This window comes from Monodelphis domestica, chromosome 7 (genome assembly GCF_027887165.1).
Source record: "Monodelphis domestica isolate mMonDom1 chromosome 7, mMonDom1.pri, whole genome shotgun sequence".
Classification (NCBI taxonomy): Eukaryota; Metazoa; Chordata; class Mammalia; order Didelphimorphia; family Didelphidae; genus Monodelphis; species Monodelphis domestica.
Genome location: NC_077233.1, coordinates 3,115,647 through 3,132,327, shown reverse-complemented (window position 1 = coordinate 3,132,327; position 16,681 = coordinate 3,115,647). Strand labels below are relative to the sequence as shown.

The 16,681-nt window shown below is 56.1% G+C and overlaps 1 protein-coding gene across 2 annotated transcripts in view; it reads left to right on the top strand.

Moving 5' to 3' along the window:
- Window positions 1-16,423, top strand: part of LOC103104789 (acyloxyacyl hydrolase-like) — a 59,143-nt gene extending 42,720 nt beyond the window's left edge. Inside the window, exons 6-12 of one of the 2 annotated variants that reach the window (XM_056804104.1) lie at window positions 3,683-3,742; window positions 6,650-6,720; window positions 11,208-11,268; window positions 12,517-12,587; window positions 13,016-13,064; window positions 15,123-15,171; window positions 15,478-16,423. In XM_056804104.1, the coding sequence (XP_056660082.1) occupies window positions 3,683-3,742; window positions 6,650-6,720; window positions 11,208-11,268; window positions 12,517-12,587; window positions 13,016-13,064; window positions 15,123-15,171; window positions 15,478-15,632 (516 nt within the window). In that variant the 3' untranslated portion in view covers window positions 15,633-16,423. The remainder of the gene's footprint in view (window positions 1-3,682; window positions 3,743-6,649; window positions 6,721-11,207; window positions 11,269-12,516; window positions 12,588-13,015; window positions 13,065-15,122; window positions 15,172-15,477) is intronic. The other variant, XM_056804103.1, reaches the window with a different exon arrangement.
- Window positions 16,424-16,681: the final 258 nt, after the last annotated feature.

Here is a 16,681-nt window from a genome sequence, read left to right as displayed (position 1 = left end):
CATGGTCAAGTAAAACAATTTAATTCGAGTCAGGAAATAGAGCCCCCATTATCAGTCCTTAACCCTCCAAGGGGAGCCCGGCTGGACTGGCCCTACCCCTGACCCTCAAGCCCTGGCCTCCTGCGCACCGCCTTAGAATGGCTCTGGAAGTGGGTGTTTAAGGCTCCCCACAGTACAGCTCTCAGCGGGCTCTGTCAGCTGGCGGAGGGCTGAGAAGGCTGCAGCTCTTGGCTTTCTAGATAACGGATCACGAGGCTCAGTGGCCAGCGGGGCGGAGGAGGGCACGTCCCAGAATGAGAGCCGGCCGGGCAGGGGCGCAGCACAGCAAGGTCTGAGCCTTCCTGACTCCAGCCCTCTTCAGTCTCAGCCATCCACCTTCTGGCCTTCGACCGTCCAGTCTTCACACGCTGCCTCCCGTGTCGGCCATGATGGCTTTAATGCAAGCCGGCCAGTCCACGGGAAGACTGTGCTGAGAGAGCCTCACCCTGGGCGTGTGCATCCCCCACCGAGCCCCGGACCCTGTCCTGCTGGGGAAGCCCACGCAAAGACGTGGGTTTGTCGTCCTCCATTGGCCAGACTCTCTGCCATTGGCGGAGACACATGGCCCGAAAGAGGAGGCTGGGATCGTATCGGGCTGACCACCTCCCAGCCAGGAGTCCCCAGCCATGGCGTCTGGATCGCTGACCCTTCCCAGAGGACCCAGAAGCCTGTGCGCTCCCTTTATCGCTGCGGGACGCAAGCATCCATTTCCGGCTCTCCAGGAACCCCCGCCTAGCTGTTCCTTAGCTCCAAGCATTCCCAGGACTTCTTTCTCTGCTTCCATGAATTAATATGTCTACTGTGGCAGCTGGATGACAGTGTAGAGCCCCCCAGGCCAGCAGTCAGGAAGACCCGAGTTCAAATTCATCCTCAGACCCTTACTAGCAATGTGACCCTGGGCAAGTCACCTACCCTCATCCACAACGGGGAGAACAACAGCGTCTGCCTCCCAGTGTGGTGGTAGGAGTCCGGTAGTTGTAAAGCTGCTGGCACCGAAAGCTTAGCTATTGTCATCCTTAACACGATGCCATCCTTACTTCCCGCAGCCCCTCCCGTGTCATTTCCTGCTTTTGTCACTGCTAATCCCATGTGCCTGCGGGAGAAGCTGGAAGGAGGGAGCATCTCTCTGACTAGGGGCACTGACTTGGGGCTGGAGCGAGCTGGGACTTCCTGCTCCTCATCCATCCTGGATGACTTGTTCTTACATTTGGAATCTGGTTCTTGCGTGTGCTGGAAGTAAGCTCGTCCCCAGAGGAACTGGTCCTGGAAAAGGAAGAGGGGGAGTCCCTCCCCCACCCCCACCCGGCCATCCATTTCCCTCCCACTTTAGCTGCCTGCAAGCATGTGGGCTTATTCCAAACCTTTCACCGGCCCCAAACTGTCCACTGTCCCTTGTGCGCGTCCCTCCATCCCTCGCTTAACAGAGATCTCTCCCCTGAGCCCGGACCAACAGCCTCACTTGACTGAGGAGGAAGCGGAGCCCAGAGAGGCCCAAGTCACTGTTGCCCTAGGAGGGAGCAGGTGGCAGAGGTGGGATCGGAACCTGGAGCCTGTGACCGGAGCGGGCTCTCCGGGCAGAGTCCCCAGGAGCACCTCCCAGCCGGACACCAGCTGCTGCCCCCCATCGGGGTTAGAGCCAGCCGGAGCCGGAGCCGGAGCCTCCCCCAACCTTCTCCGGCTTCAGGGCTCGCTTCTGCCCCGACTTTGGTCCTCTCGCTCCATGACGTGCTTCCCTTGCCTGACGGCTCCGACATCCACACGGTGACCCCCCTCCGAGCGCGTGACCTGCCCCCCCATCTCTCCTCAGCACCAGGGGGCAGTCCTGACCCGACCGCGGCCCCCCAGGGCCATGGACGCTCCCCCTCGGCTGCCCAGGCAGCGGCCCCCTCCATCTCCACTGTCAGGACCCCCAAGGGAATCGCTCCCCGCCATCTCCAAGCCCTAACTCTGAGGAGGCAGCGGAACAGCCTTTGGGCTTCCGAGACGCGGCTGGCGCACACTCCAAAGGACCTATGTGGAAAACGGACCACCAGGGAGCAGGAGCCTCTGTTTCCCTTTCTGGCCCATCAGCCACCTGCCCTGCATTGAGGAGCCTCAGAGGAGGCGGCTTTCTAAGGTGCCTCGGAGCGCTCCAGGCCTTCTGGGGGGGCCCGTGGGGGCCCCACCTGGCATCGGGACCTGCCCACACTCCTCACGTGGGGCAGGCTGGAAGGAGGCCGTCACGGCTCACTTCCTCATCCTGGAGATGAGAAAACTGGGAGAAAGGACATGTCCAGGGTCTCCTGGGCAGGGCGCCTCCCAGGCGGGACTCGAGCCCAGGCTCGGACTCGGGAGTCCTGCGCCACGCCGGCTCTGGGAAGGGCGCTTTCGGCACAAGCATCCTGGAAGCAGGAGGGAGCAGCGCCAGCAGTCAGAGTGGCCATCAGTGCCCGGGAGGGCAGGGAAGGGCATGTGGCCAGAGGGAGGGAGGACAGCCAAGGCCAGTCCGGGCAGGAGGGCGGGCCGAGGCGGCCTCCTTCCACTCTGGGAAGGCGGAGAGCAGCCCCTGGCGAGTCACGCTCTAAGGAAGACAAGCTTCTTGGGGACAGGCGCGCGTTACCCAGAAGCCCTGCTGGGGAGGCAGGAACTGCGTCTGGAGTGCAGAGAATGGAGGAGTAGAGGACGGGGCGAAGCCAACTGCCAGCCACAGAACCCCGGCAGAAGACTTCATTAGCTCGACTTGGGCCCCGGAAGCCCAGCGCCTCCCGCCCAGCCGAGCACCCCAGTCTAGGCACCGTCAGGGCACAAAACAAGGTGGCTCCTCCTGTGGCCTAGAGCAGGCTGGGCTCTGGCTGAGGGCATGCCTGAATGGGAGGCTCCAGCCTCGGGCATTTTCCCACCATCCTCTGCTCCTTGCCAAAGAGAGAGGACAATGATGAGTTGGCTGACAAGAGAAGTCCAGGGGAGGGCAGTGAGCCCGGGCGAGGGCATGCAGGGAGCTGGCAAGGCTCACCGTGGAGGGCAGAGCCATCTGCTCACATCCCGAGGGGGTCCCACCGAGGGACGGGCCTGGTTCTCCCTGGCCTGGCCCAGAGGGCAGGACAATGGCTGGAGGCCTCAAAGAGGCCAGGAAAGGGGTCCCAACTTCCTCCTCCTTGGATGGCTTCAAGCAGAGCCAGCCAAACCCCTTGTGGGGCTGTCGTCGAGGGCCTCCCTCCTGACTCCTCACCACGGCCTCTCCCCAGGGGGAGGGTGTCAGATTCCAGGCCGTGCCCCTCCCCCAGGTCCCAAGTTCACTGGACACTCTTCTAAACAGGCAGCCAAGAGGCCGGCCCGCGGCAGGGATGCTCCATCACTCCGACCAGGCCCAAGCCCTGAGAAAGACAGGCTAGCCATAGGCAAAGGCCTTCTCAGGTCTCTAGTCCTGGGCCCTCGTCCCTTAGAGGCCTCCAGCCCCTGCACACACACACACACACACACACACACACACACACACACACGCACGCACGCACACGCACACACATGCACACACATGTGCATACATGCACATGCACACGCATACACGCACACAATGCACCCATGCACACACATGCACACACGCACGTGCACATGCACACACATGCTGTTGGGTGAGCCTTAACCGTGTTTCCCTCTGCCTTTGCAGGAGGGTCTGAGGAGGGCGCTGCACAGGGCCAGAACGATCGTCCAGCACTCACCGGCCTTGGTAAGCCCCTTTGCAGGTCCCAGGCTGGGAAGGGTTTGCTCTGGGAGCTCGGGGCGCCCTTTTCTCTTTTTCTCTCTTCCTGTGGCCAGGGAGTGGCGACGCCGCGTAGCGACTCACTGGCTGTGAGACCTTAGGCAGGTCACCTAGCTCTCTGGGCCTCAGTGTCCTCATCTGGACAACTAAAAGGGAGGGAGGCAGGGCCGGACAGGGCCTGGCCTCGAGGGTCTCTGGCCATTTCTCTCTCGTATTTTCTGACTCCACCCAACAACCGTAGGGGGCAGTTCTTGCTGGTGAACACTAACGGGGTGGCCCTTCTAGCCAAAGACAAGGAGTTGGCCCACAGCAGCCCCTCGAGGCTGGCACTCGGCGTCTGACCGCCCACAGAACAGCCTCGTGAAACGCACACCACCGACAGGCGGCGCTGGGCACCTCCGATGTGGCCGCCCTGTGCCAGGCAGGCACCGTGGGCACAAGTCCGAAGAAGGAAGAGTTCCCGTTCTAGCGGGGCTGGGGCACAGCTAGGAAGCAGCGGAGCGGGCTGGATCTCCGGTCCTAAGGCCCAGCCTAGCTCTCGCCACCGGGCCACACCGTCAGGCTCCTTTCCCTTGGACCAGAGAAGAAGGCTGCCCACAGAGGGTCCTCCCCCTCCACCTTTTCCCCAGGTCCTTAGGGTGCAGGCCGGAGGAGCAGAGCGGCCAGGGAGAGCCTCTCTGGGGGTCCCAAAGTCAGATGGACTGGCAGGGACCGGCTCCCCCTTCCCCCTCCCTTCTGACTTTGCAGCAGGCCCACAGACTTTCCCCATGCTCTGCTGACCCCACAGGCCTTCTCCCCCACGGGTCACTGAACATGTATTCACAGAGAGGCAGGCTCCTTGCTGGGAACTTGTTGGGGCGCCTTTTCTTGATTCCTGAAGTTTCCCCTTTTTGGATGGGCAGGAATAGGTCAGGCTCCTTGGGCGCAGTGGGGTGGGGGGAGCCTTTGGGTCTGCCAGTTTGCTTCTTGAAAGGACTGACTTAAAGGCTGCCCCCCTCACCCCTCCCATACCTGGGCACCCGAGGAAAGCCCCATCAGCCTCTGGGTTAATGCCAAGGCAGGGACTAGACACGTAAATGCTAAGGATTTGGGCTCCTGGAGACAGGGGAGGAGGGCTTCCCTTCTTTCTTCTCTCTGGTCCTCTTAGGACTCTGCTGGGCTGCACTGGGGCCTTCTGGCCACATTTGTGGCCCCTGGGGCTGCTTTGGACTTAAAAAAGCAAGCTCCCACATGGCCCAGGCACCCCTGTCTGTGCCCACCCTCACCCCTACCCCTTGGTTTGCCACTTCCCCAGCCCTATATGATTGCCCCTGCCAGTTGGGAATCCCAGATCTAGTAAGAATCTGAGTCTTCTTGACTTCATTGTCAGCTTTCTAGCCATTGTCCCTTGCCTCACTGTCTCCAAAATGTCAAAGGCTGCAGATGTCAAGAAAGGTAGTGATCAATTAGAGTTGGCAATTAAGAGAGAGTTGGGAACCTTGGAGGGAGTGACTTCATGGTATTGGATGGGAAGCTAGATAGAAAAGGATTGAGAAGAGAGAAGAGGAGAAGAGAAGAGAAGAGAAGAGAAGAGAAGAGAAGAGAAGAGAAGAGAAGAGAAGAGAAGAGAAGAGAAGAGAAGAGAAGAGAAGAGAAGAGAAGAGAAGAGAAGAGAAGAAAGAGAAGGAAGAGAAGAGAAAAGAGAAGAGAAAAGAGAAGAGAAGAGAAGAGAAGAGAAGAGAAGAGAAGAGAAGAGAAGAGAAGAGAAGAGAAGAGAAGAGAAGAGAAGAGAAGAGAAGAGAAGAGAAGAGAAGAGAAGAGAAGAAAGAGAAGGAAGAGAAGAGAAAAGAGAAGAGAAAAGAGAAGAGAGAAGAGAAGAGAAGAGAAGAGAAGAGAAGAGAAGAGAAGAGAAGAGAAGAGAAGAGAAGAGAAGAGAAGAAAGAGAAGGAAGAGAAGAGAAAAGAGAAGAGAGAAGAGAAGAGAAGAGAAGAGAAGAGAAGAGAAGAGAAGAGAAGAGAAGAGAAGAGAAGAGAAGAGAAGAGAAGAGAAGAGAAGAGAAGAGAAGAGAAGAAAGAGAAGGAAGAGAAGAGAGAAGAGAAGAGAAGAGAAGAGAAGAGAAGAGAAGAGAAGAGAAGAGAAGAGAAGAGAAGAGAAGAGAAGAGAAGAGAAGAGAAGAGAAGAGAAGAGAAGAGAAGAGAAGAGAAGAGAAGAGGGAAGGGAGGAGGGAAGGGAGGGAGGGAAGGGAGGGAGGGAGGAAGGAAGGGAGGAAGGGAGGGAGGGAGGGAGGAAGGAAGGAAGGAAGGAAGGAAGGAAGGAAGGAAGGAAGGAAGGAAGGAAGGAAGGAAGGAAGGAAGGAAGGAAGGAAGGAAGGAAGGAAGGAAGGAAGGAAGGAAGGAAGGGAGGGAGGGAGGGAGGGAGGGAGGGAGGGAAAAGAGAGAGGAGAGAGAGGAGAGAGAGGAGAGAGAGGAGAGATGGTTGAGCAGTTACTATATGAAAATGGGATGGAATGATAGAGCTTTGGGTAGGGGAGTTCAGGATGGGGAAAACTTGGGTGTGCTAATAAACAGCAGGGGAAGCAGCTCACTTATCAGCATACAGAGATTATTGGGGCCAAGCAGCTCAGGGAAGATTCTGGGAGATGGGAGGACCCTTGAAGCGGAAGGAAGAATGGGCTCAGAACAGAGGGAAGTGATGGCCTTCCTTGTAGGGGAAATGAATAGGTGCAAAGCTGAGGGGGCCTGGATGTGCCTGAGATATTAGGGGAGCCTGAGGATCCCGGCCTGAGGGAGGCAAGGCTGGGTAGGGCAGGTTATGGGTAGCTTTAAAAGTCAGGGGGATGCCAGCTGGGTCATTGTCAGAAGCAGGCAGATTTAAGCCATCCTTCTTTTTTTCTAGACCAGTCATGGCGGCATGATCAGGATCTGTTCAATCCCTGTTTTGGACAAGATCTGTCAGAAGATCGAACAGTAAGTGTGGTGTCTCTGCCTCCTTGGTTTCATTTCCAATTGGTTTGCTTTTCCCAGCATCCTTCAGTGTCAAAAGGCCCCTTGGGATCGTCTCATTCAACCTCCTACTTTTGAGAAGGCCAGTGCCGTGGGGGGGGGGGGGGGTGGACAGCGTCTCACCCCTGCTTGGACCTAGAATCAGCTTCCAGCCACGCCTGCCTGATTGGCAGTAAGTGTCGGTCAAAGTTGGCCTTGACTCAGCGGAGTTAGTGGCCACCAAGTCAAATATCAGCCGGGGACGGCCATACTTAGGCACTCACAATGTAGTCATCTGCTTCAAAGCCTTTTTAATACATCCTTATGCCCGGCACTGAGTGAATTGGAGATGACTGGGTTTGGCCTGCCAGAAAGAATGCTGTGCCCATCTCTGGACCAAAAGATCAGGTGAGGGGGGAAAACCTCTCCCCATTGCTTACGGCTCTGTTTTTTCAAGGGCCCAGTGAGGACCCCCCTTAGGGGATGAGGGCAGGTAGGAACTGGCTATGGAACCCAAAGGTGCGTCCCAGGACGAGATGTGTCTGGGTCCTATTCAGAAGTGTCCGGTCTGGGGCCTGGGCCAGGGGACTCCAGAAAGATTTGGCTGCCACATTCAGATGGATATTCTGGGACTTCCAGGAGGCTCATCCAAGCCGAGCAATGGGCCCTCGGAGTGAATCCTCTCCTCCATCGCCCTCCTCTTAGAGGCAGAAATTGAAGCCAAATTCAACCTTCTCCACCCAGCCTCCCTCGTTGCCAGGCAGACCCGCAGCCCTGCCCCCGGCCCGTAAGATCAGGGATCCAAGCTGAGAGAGACCCCACAAGTGACCTCTTCCACCTCCTTCATTTTCCAGAAGAGGAAACAAGCCAGAGATACCGGGAGATCTGCCTGAGGCCACAAAGGGAGGGAGCCAACCAGGCAAAGACCCCAATCCAGGCCCTTTCAGTCAGCCTTTTCCCGGGTCATTTATCTGAATTGGGAGGTTGGGGGAGGGGGTCACTTTGCCAGACACTCAGGAGGGCTACAAGACACTTGGCCCAGGTGGACCTTTAGGGGACGTCGGGATGATACAGATAAGTCAGCCAAGGAGCTGGGGGGCGAGTGCTAGAGACCAAGGAGGAGAACCACGAAAGAGCGCCCGTTTGGATTTTCTAGGCAATGCCGGGCTTGTGCTTCTGCTTTCCACTCACCCACAGGAACAGTCCTTGAATTACCAACCAGCAGGGGAGCTCATCTCTGTTCCTATTGGCCAACAGCCTTGGGTGGGAAGGGGCTGGCCAAGGAGGAGGCCCTCACTGCCAGGTTCTGGCCCTCAGGCTATGCTACAGGAGATGTTGCTGATGCCTAGAGTGAGGAAGTCTCGTGCCCCTCCCCCTGCTCCTCAGGCCTTCCCTCTTCATTGTGAACTGCTGAGTACTGTTCTGGGCAAAAAGGACCATAGCCTGACATGACAGCTATGGAAAGTAATGAATGCTGGAGGGGATGCGGCAAAGTGGGGACACTAATGCATTGCTGGTGGAGTGGTGAATTGATCCAGGCATTCTGGAGGGCAATTTGGAACTATCCCCAAAGGGCGATAAAAGACTGTCTGCCCTTTGACCCAGCCATAGCACTTCTGGGTCTGTACCCCAAAGAGATAATAAGGAAAAAGACCTGTACAAGAATATTCATAGCTGCGCTCTTTGTGGTGGCCAAAAATTGGAAAATGAGGGGATGCCCTTCAATTGGGGAATGGCTGAACAAACTGTGGTATATGATAGTGAAGGAATACTATTGTGCTCAAAGGAATGATGAACTGGAGGGATTCCATGTGAACTGGGACGACCTCCAGGAACTGATGCAGAGTGAGAGGAGCAGAACCAGGAGAACATTGTACACAGAGATGGATACATTGTGGTACAATCAAACGTAATGGACTTCTCCATTAGTGTCAATGCAATGATCCTGAACAATCTGCAGGGATCTAGGAGAAAAACACTATCCACAAGCAGAGGACAAACTGTGGGAGTAAAAACACCGAGGAAAAGCAACTCCTTGACTACATGGGTGGAGGGGATATGACTGAGGAGAGACTCTAAATAAACACTCCAATGCAAATACCAACAACACGGAAATGGGTTTGAGTCAAGAACACATGTGATACCCAGTGGAATCATGCATCAGCTATGGGAGAGGTGGTGGGAGGGGGTGGAGAAAAGAAAATGATTTTTGTTTCCAATGAATAATGTTTGGAAATGACCAAATAAAATAATGTTTATTTTTAAAAAATGACCATAGCCTGACCTGGGCTCATTTCCTTTTGGGGGCATTGACCTTCCTACTTTCTCCAGCTGGTGAAATTTGGGCAAGTCCTTTTCCGAGGTCACTCTTCAGCCAACACACTGACCAACCCATGCCCATCCCATCCTGTTCACAAGGAGCTCATGTTTGAATGTGGCCTCCGTATCAGCTGGGAAGAAGAAGCCACCAGCACAAGAGCCTTCCACATTTCTCCCCTTTGATCCCTAGGACATCTCCTTTGGCTGCTCACCCAACATCTGTCCTCCCAACTCTGCTCCAGGCCTTTCTCCTGACTCCCAGGGTCCTGTGGGATGGGAAGAAGGGGAGAAGCTTACAGCCTGTCTGATCCCCAGGGCTGGATTGCAACTCCTCTGGTATGCAGGGCCAAACCATCAGGGAGTGCCCTGGCCACCTGCTCTCCTTCCAGACTGACCAATGGCCATGTGGTTGCAACCTGGATTCCTCTGCAAAAATCGTCCTCCATCTGTACCCTCGATCTCATAACGGGAAGTTCTTCAAAGGAAAAGAAAGCTCAAGGTGACGGCAGAGGAACATCTACCTGCATACACTGTCTGGCCCTCCCTGATGTCTCACTTTGACTTCCTCAGTCAAAACTTCCAGATGCAGTGAGGCTGTTGAGAATATTTGACTCCATTGCAAGATGAGGCAGTTATAGATGAGGGGGCAGCAGGCAGCCAGCAGAAAGACTGCTGGACTTGCAGTCAGGAGGACATGAGTTCAAACATGGTCTTCTAGATAACCATTTACCCTCATTTTGTCTCAAGTTCCTCATCTGTATAATGGGGATAATAGTTGTACCCACCTCTCAGGGTTGCTGTGGGGATTAAATGAGCTAATGATTATAAAGCCCACAGCATTTAGTGAGCACTAATGCGAGTCTTTATAATCAGCAGCATTATACAGGAAAGAAGCCCCGAGATAAAGAGCTGAGGCTGGAAGGTTGCCTGAAGAGTTAGCACGGGCCTATGTGCATGTGTTTAAGTTTTGTGAAGTGCTTTATTGATGTCATCTGATCTTCACACTAACCTTGTGAGACAGGTGCTATCCTCGTTCTTACAGGTGAGGAAACTGAGGTAGGCAGCAGTTAAATGGCTAGTCCAGCGTCAAGCAGCTCAGTCTTATCTGAGGCAGAAGTGGAACTCAGAGCCCTGTGTCTCCAAGGCACCTCTATTCCCTGCAGCCCTACGTGCTCCCGCCCTTGGGGCAGGCTGGACTCTGGCCTCAGCCAATGGCTATGGAGCTGGGCTGCTCGCTCTGGAGCTCACTGCTACAGATGATCCAGTGTCTTGAGGCAGGCTCAGCTCTGGAGATCTGACAGGTTCTGAAGTCATTTGGAAAGCCCCGAGAGCCTGGGCTGACCAAAGGGGTGGGGGGGGGGGAGAGAGAGAGAGGAGAGAGAGAGAGAGAGAGAGAGAGAGAGAGAGAGACAGAGACAGAGACAGAGACAGAGACAGAGAGAGACAGAGAGACAGAGAGAGACAGAGAGAGAGACAGAGAGAGACAGAGAGAGACAGAGAGACCGAGACAGAGAGAGAAAGAGAGACAGAGAGACAGAGACAGAGAGACAGAGAGACAGAGAGACAGAGAGAGAGAGAGAGAGACAGAGAGAGAGAGAGAGAGAGAGAGAGAGAGAGAGAGAGAGAGAGAGAGAGAGGGAGACAGACAGAGAGACAGAGACAGAGAGAGAGAGAGTCAGAGAGAGAGAGGGAGACAGAGAGAGAGAGACAGAGAGAGAGAGACAGAGAGAGACAGAGAGAGAGAGAGAGAAACAGAGAGAGAGAGAGTCAGAGAGAGAGAGAGGGAGACAGAGAGAGAGAGAAGGAGGGAGGGAGAGAGACAGAGAGACAGAGGGATGGAGAGAGATGGAGAGGGAGAGAGAGAGACACACACACAGAGACAGAGAGAGAGACAGAGAGAGGGAGAGAGAAGGAGGGAGGGAGAGAGAAGGCAGACAGAGAGATGGACAGAGAAGGGCAGACGGAGAGGAGACAAGGAAGAGGAGGAAGCGGAGCGAGAAGGAGGGAGCTGAGAAGTGGCCTCTAGGCCCGTGCAGGCTTTTGCATGAACCCTGGGCCGGGATGTGGGAGGGCTGTTTTGCAGCCTTGGAATGGTTGTCTTTGCCCGGAGCTGCCCCTCGTGGTCCTGACAGTGCTCTGCTCTTTGGTCCTAGCCTTCTCGACACCACGCTGCCTTTCGAAGACGCAGATGGGGACAAGTACAGCATCTTCCCGGTGAGTGTGAGGCCGGAGCCCGGCACCAGGGGTTTTCTCCAAAGGGCTCTTCCTTTCCACCCGCCGCCTCTTCTTGGTGCAATCAGACGGGATCTGCCGTACTTTAATGTGAGGTGCATTGGGGCAAAGATTCCTCTTGAAGCTCTTTTAAGCACGTCTGGGGGCAGTTAATATATTGAGAGCCAGGCTTCGAGGCAGAGGGTCTTGGGTTCAAATTTGGCTTCAGACACTTCCTCACTGTGTGACCCTGGACAAGAGCCTTAGCCCCACTGCCTAACCCTTACAAGTCTTCTGTCTTGGAATGAATTCATATACAATATTCATTCTAAGACAGAAGTAAGAGCTCAAAAAAGGCCTGGCCATCCATTAGTCAGTCCATCACTATCGGTTAGTAAACGTCTGCTATGGGCCTGCCAGAGCTTTCACGGTCAGCCCTGGCAAAAAGGCCTTCAGGACCCTGATGGAGCCCCCCAGAAGCCCTTCCCAAACATCTCATTTGGGCCTCTCAGCCACCGGGCCAGATCAGTGCCACAGACGCTGCCCCCCTTTTCCAGACAGGAAACTTGGGGAGAGAGAGCTGAAATGACCTTTCCAGGGGCGTGAGGGGCAGAGGTGGGATTCGAACTCGGGTTTTGCATGGCCTCAAGTTCGGCTTCTCTTTCATCGGAGGGTACAAATGGTCAAAGACAGCAGAATCCCGGGCGTTCTTAGACGATCTCATGCCACTTTCCATAGTGCTCCGAGGTTTCCTTTTAGCTCCAGGAGGAGCCCAGGCAGTGGCAGGCTTCATGGAGGCCAGTAAGCGAGGAGCAGGCGTCCAGCGCCACCCAGTCTCCACCCCGATGGGTCAGATTGGCAAGAGGGTGGCAGGGCGTGAGACAGGCCAGCTCCCATCGCCAACAGGGGCGTCACCAGGGGAGCTTCCCGCTCACCCCACGGGCGAGCTCAGAAGTTCAGCTGACCCGGGTCACGTGACAGGGATGCCCGCTGGCTCCAGCTGCAGGACTCAGGGCGGGGCTTGAGGAAGGAGGAGGAGCTCCGGCCCAGGGAGGGGGATGGGGGGGCCCCAAGGCAGGTCTTGTGTCAAGGTCCAGCGAGCAGACTGATGGGAAAGGCAGGCGCTCCCCTTCCTGGAAGGACGTCCAAGCGAGGCCGCCGGCCGCTGGTGGGGCCTGCGAGGGCCCTGGGCGCTCCGGCGAGGCCACGTGGGCAGGCCAGGCTGACTGCCCGCTGCCGCCTCTGTTTCAGACTCTGCGAGGCTTTCACTGGAGAGGCCGAGACTGCAACGACACAGACAAGAACGTGTACCCAGGCCGGCGGTAACTGTCCCGACTGCCCAGAAAAGCGCCTCCTGCGGGGGGCTCCTGCAGGAGGGGGGCGGGCTGTGGATGGGGGGCTCCCTGGTCCTGGAGACCCGCCCTCAGGCTTCCTCAGGCCGCAGGCGGCCTCCCCCTCCCCCAGACCCTTCCAGGCCTCGGCCTGGGCAGGTTTAGGGCTGGAGGGGAGCCCAGGGGACTGTGGGAAACCGAGGGCACGGAGGAGAGCGCCCTGGGGCACCGCCTGGATGGCACAGTCCAGATGGGCCGCGGCGAATCCCTGAATCCTGCCGTGGCCCTCAGAGTGCAGCTCGCTGCTGCCCCCCCCAGCAGGACCAGAACTGCTGCTCCGTCATGCCTCAGCCCCTCCCCCCAGGGGCCCCCATCCCTTTGGGGCAGCGTTCAACACCCGCCTGCCCTTTCCTTTTCAGCCCGGAGAACTGGGACGCGCAGCGCGATTCCAACTGCAACGGCATCTGGGTAAGCAGCGCGCCAGGACGGGCAGACCTTGCTGGAGCCCCTCCCCCTGTAGGGCCAGCCTCTGTCCGAGCTGCCGCCCAAGGAGAGGCCGAGCCGGGCAGCAGGAAGGGAGGACGCTTGGACTTCCTCACCTGAGAAAGGGGGGGATTCAAGCCCCCCCCCGAGGTTCCGAGGCTCCTTTCCGAGCAGTCTCGGCCTCACCCGTAGGGTGACCCCTGAGCGCTGGGCTGAGGTGAAACCGTGCCTCCTCCGCGGCGCTTCTGTTCAGCCGGGAGGCGGAGCCCCCCCAGCCCAGCTCCTTTTGGAGGCTTCCCGGAGAGCCCCCCAGAGCTTCCCCTTCTCCCCCCTTTCTCACGAATGACCAAACGCAGCCCCGAGCCCTCTTCTGGCCCGACCTCCCCTGGGCGGGCCTGAACACGGGAGCAGTTGGAAGGAGCTCCGGCCTTTCCTACACAATTCCCTCCGCTGCCGGGCTCCGGGTCCCCGGGATTCCCTTCCCCGCCCTCCTGTTAGGGCGTTCTTTTGGGGTGCTGAGCTGCCCCCTTCAGCTTCTCGGCGGTCTTGTCCCGAGCAGATTCGGAGAAGGGAGTCGCTGCTGGCTGGACTTACTAGCCAGACTCCTTCGGGCCTCGAGAATCCCCGAAAAGCCTGGCCAGGGTCTGTGACTTGTGGGCCGTCCCTGGGCTACAAGCCTGCCGCTACTGTTCTCCAGAATGCCGGCTTGACCACGAGCTCCCTGCGCAGCCTCGTCCCTTTTCAAGAGCTCCCCGATTGGAAGCTCCCTTTCCAACCCTCACCGAACCATTCTCGGGAGCCCGTCTCCCCATCCCTGCTGGAAGTAGCAGGGGAAAGAGCAGCGAGTGGCCGCTCCTCCCCGTCGGGCCCTGGGTGGGACCCCGAGTGGCTGCTCCCGGGGCTAACTCACAGCTCCCTCGGGTGCCCCCGTCCCACGACTATCTCTTGGCATCAGTGGGTTAGCCAGATGCACCGAGCTTTGAGGCAGGAGCATTGACTCGGGTGATACAATGAGAGGTCCAGATATCCTTCCACCTCCCCCCCCAATAATCTGTGGCCCTTCTTCTGTGGCAAGGGGACGGCGGACACCCCTGGATCATTGAAAGCCTTTTCTCCCTTTGAAGAGGGCTCAGGAAGTTCCCCTTCGGTTGGGTGCAGATTCCCAGGAGCTCCCCGTAAAATCTCTTTGGCTCCTGTTGCAGATGCAGCCACCAGCTCCTCTGCCAGGACATCGGCGAGAAGTTCCAAAGCCTCTTGGCTCCCAAAGCTCACCAAGTCCCCCTCTAGCCAAGAGGGAGGAGGGGAGGAGCCTGAGAGGCAGACCGGGGCTCTCCTGCCCTCCCTGCCCCTTCCCAAGGAGTTCTTTCCCATAATTCTCCACTCCTCTCCACTGCCCCGGGTTCTCTTCCAATGCCCCGCTTCTGAATCCGCCTGCCATTTTATACCAGCCCACAGCTGGCAGTGAGGCCTCAGCCAAACAAAGTACACTTCATGTGCCACATCAATCACTCTACTCCGTCCAATGGGTCTCAAGGACTTTGAAATTGGTCAAGTTCTTTTTGTATCTCAAGACAAGGAAGGAAGGGAGGAATGGAAGAAGGAAGGGAGGAATGGAAGAAGGAAGGGAGGGAGGGAGGAAGGAAGGGAGGAAGGAAGGAAGGAAGGAAGGAAGGAAGGAAGGAAGGAAGGAAGGAAGGAAGGAAGGAAGGAAGGAAGGAAGGAAGGAAGGAAGGAAGGAAGGAAGGAATGGAATGGAATGGAATGGAATGGAATGGAATGGAAGAAGGAAGGAAGGAAGGGAGGGAGGAAGGAAGGAAGGAAGGAAGGAAGGAAGGAAGGAAGGAAGGAAGGAAGGAAGGAAGGGAGGAAGGAAGGAAGGAAGGAAGGAAGGAAGGAAGGAAGGAAGGAAGGAAGGAAGGAAGGAAGGGAGGAATGGAGGAAGGAAGGACGGACTCATTCAATAGAGACAAGTTGGACACGTTCACACCCAGTTCACAATCCCTCGTTTCGTCAGTGCTAATCTCTTGATTTCTTCCTTCACAGGGTACAGATCCGAAAGACGGCATTCCATATGAGAAGAAGTTCTGCGAAGGTACATCTTGCTCTCCATCGACTTATTCTAGTGAGATCGAAATAGCTGGCCATCTCTGAGCAGTAACGGCAAAGACAAAATGGGTTTCTAAAGGCCACTTCCTCCCCCCCCAAAACCACTGGAATGGCCTGTTTGGCTGGAGCATGATTCCGATGGGCAGGCTCTGGAGCATGTGCCTCCTGGCCACGGAAAGAGGCCACGCGCTTTCCTGAGTGGGCAGGGGCGGGGAGGGGGGTCTTGCTGCCCAGTCTGGAGACTCCACACGCTCAGAGCACATAGAGGAGACTAATGAATTGTCCTCTCTAGGTTCAGAAGCCAAGGGTCTCATCGTCCTGGGGGACTCGGCAGCAGCCCATTTCCACATTCCCCCAGAGTGGCTGATAGCGGCACACATGTCTGTGGTAAGTACTGCCTGGGGTGCTCCTGATAGCCTGTCTCCTCCTTTGTCCCCCCACCCCTAAGCCAGGGATTGGGGAAATCTTTCCGTTCCTGCTACTCATCCCTGCCAATCAAATAATCAGCATTTTAAAAAGCACCTACTATGTGCCAGGCACTCTGATAAGTGCTGGGGATACAAAAGGTTAAAAAGATGGGCCCTGGACTCAGGAGAGCCAGGGGCAAGGCCCAGCTCCTGCATTTCCCACCCTTGGGACCAGAAGTGGGAGAGTCACTTCTGGGTTTCCTCGTCTGGAAAGCAGAATATTTACATTGTCTGCAAGTTTTGTAAATTTGTTGTGGTTCAGTCTTTTTCAGTCGTGTCTGATTCTTTGGGACTCTATTCGGGTTTTCTCAGCAAAGATACTGGAGGGGTGGGCCATTTCCTTCTCCAGCTCATTTTACAGATGAGAAAACTGAGGCAAGCAGGGCTAAGTGACACATTCAAGGTCACATAGCCAGAAGTATGACCCACCACAGTTCCAGGGAGCTCATGATAAAAACAAGTTGCAGGAGCAGCTGGGTGGATTGAGAGTCAGGCCCTGAGATAGAAAGTCCTGGGTTCAAATCTGACCTCAGACACTTCCTGCTATGTGACCCTGGGCAAGTCACTTGACCCCCATTGCCTAGCCCTGACCACTCTTCTGCCTTGGAGCCAATGCACAGTATTGATTTTAAGACAGAAGGTGAGGGCTTAAAAAACAAACAAGTTGCCCACCTCCTGATGAAGAAGTAATGGACTCCCAGCACAGATTGAGACATTTTGGGGGGACTTTTTTGTTGTTGTTCTTGACTATTCATGTTGTAACAGTGTTTTTGTTTCTCTTTATTGGGGCAATGAGATGGGGTGGGGGAGGAGAGGAAGTCGATTTACATTGATTGAAAAACATTTTGATTTTTTAAATGAGAGAATGGATGTAAGCCTGTCTTAGGACAGGGATGGTCAAGGTTCTTTCTGCCTTGGCATCCCACTGCCTTAGGTAGTACCAGGCCAGAGGGTTGCTTAAGGAATGGTGGTTCATTAACAGATTCCTGAAGTACTTGGCAAACTTGAAAGTACGACATACATGTCAGG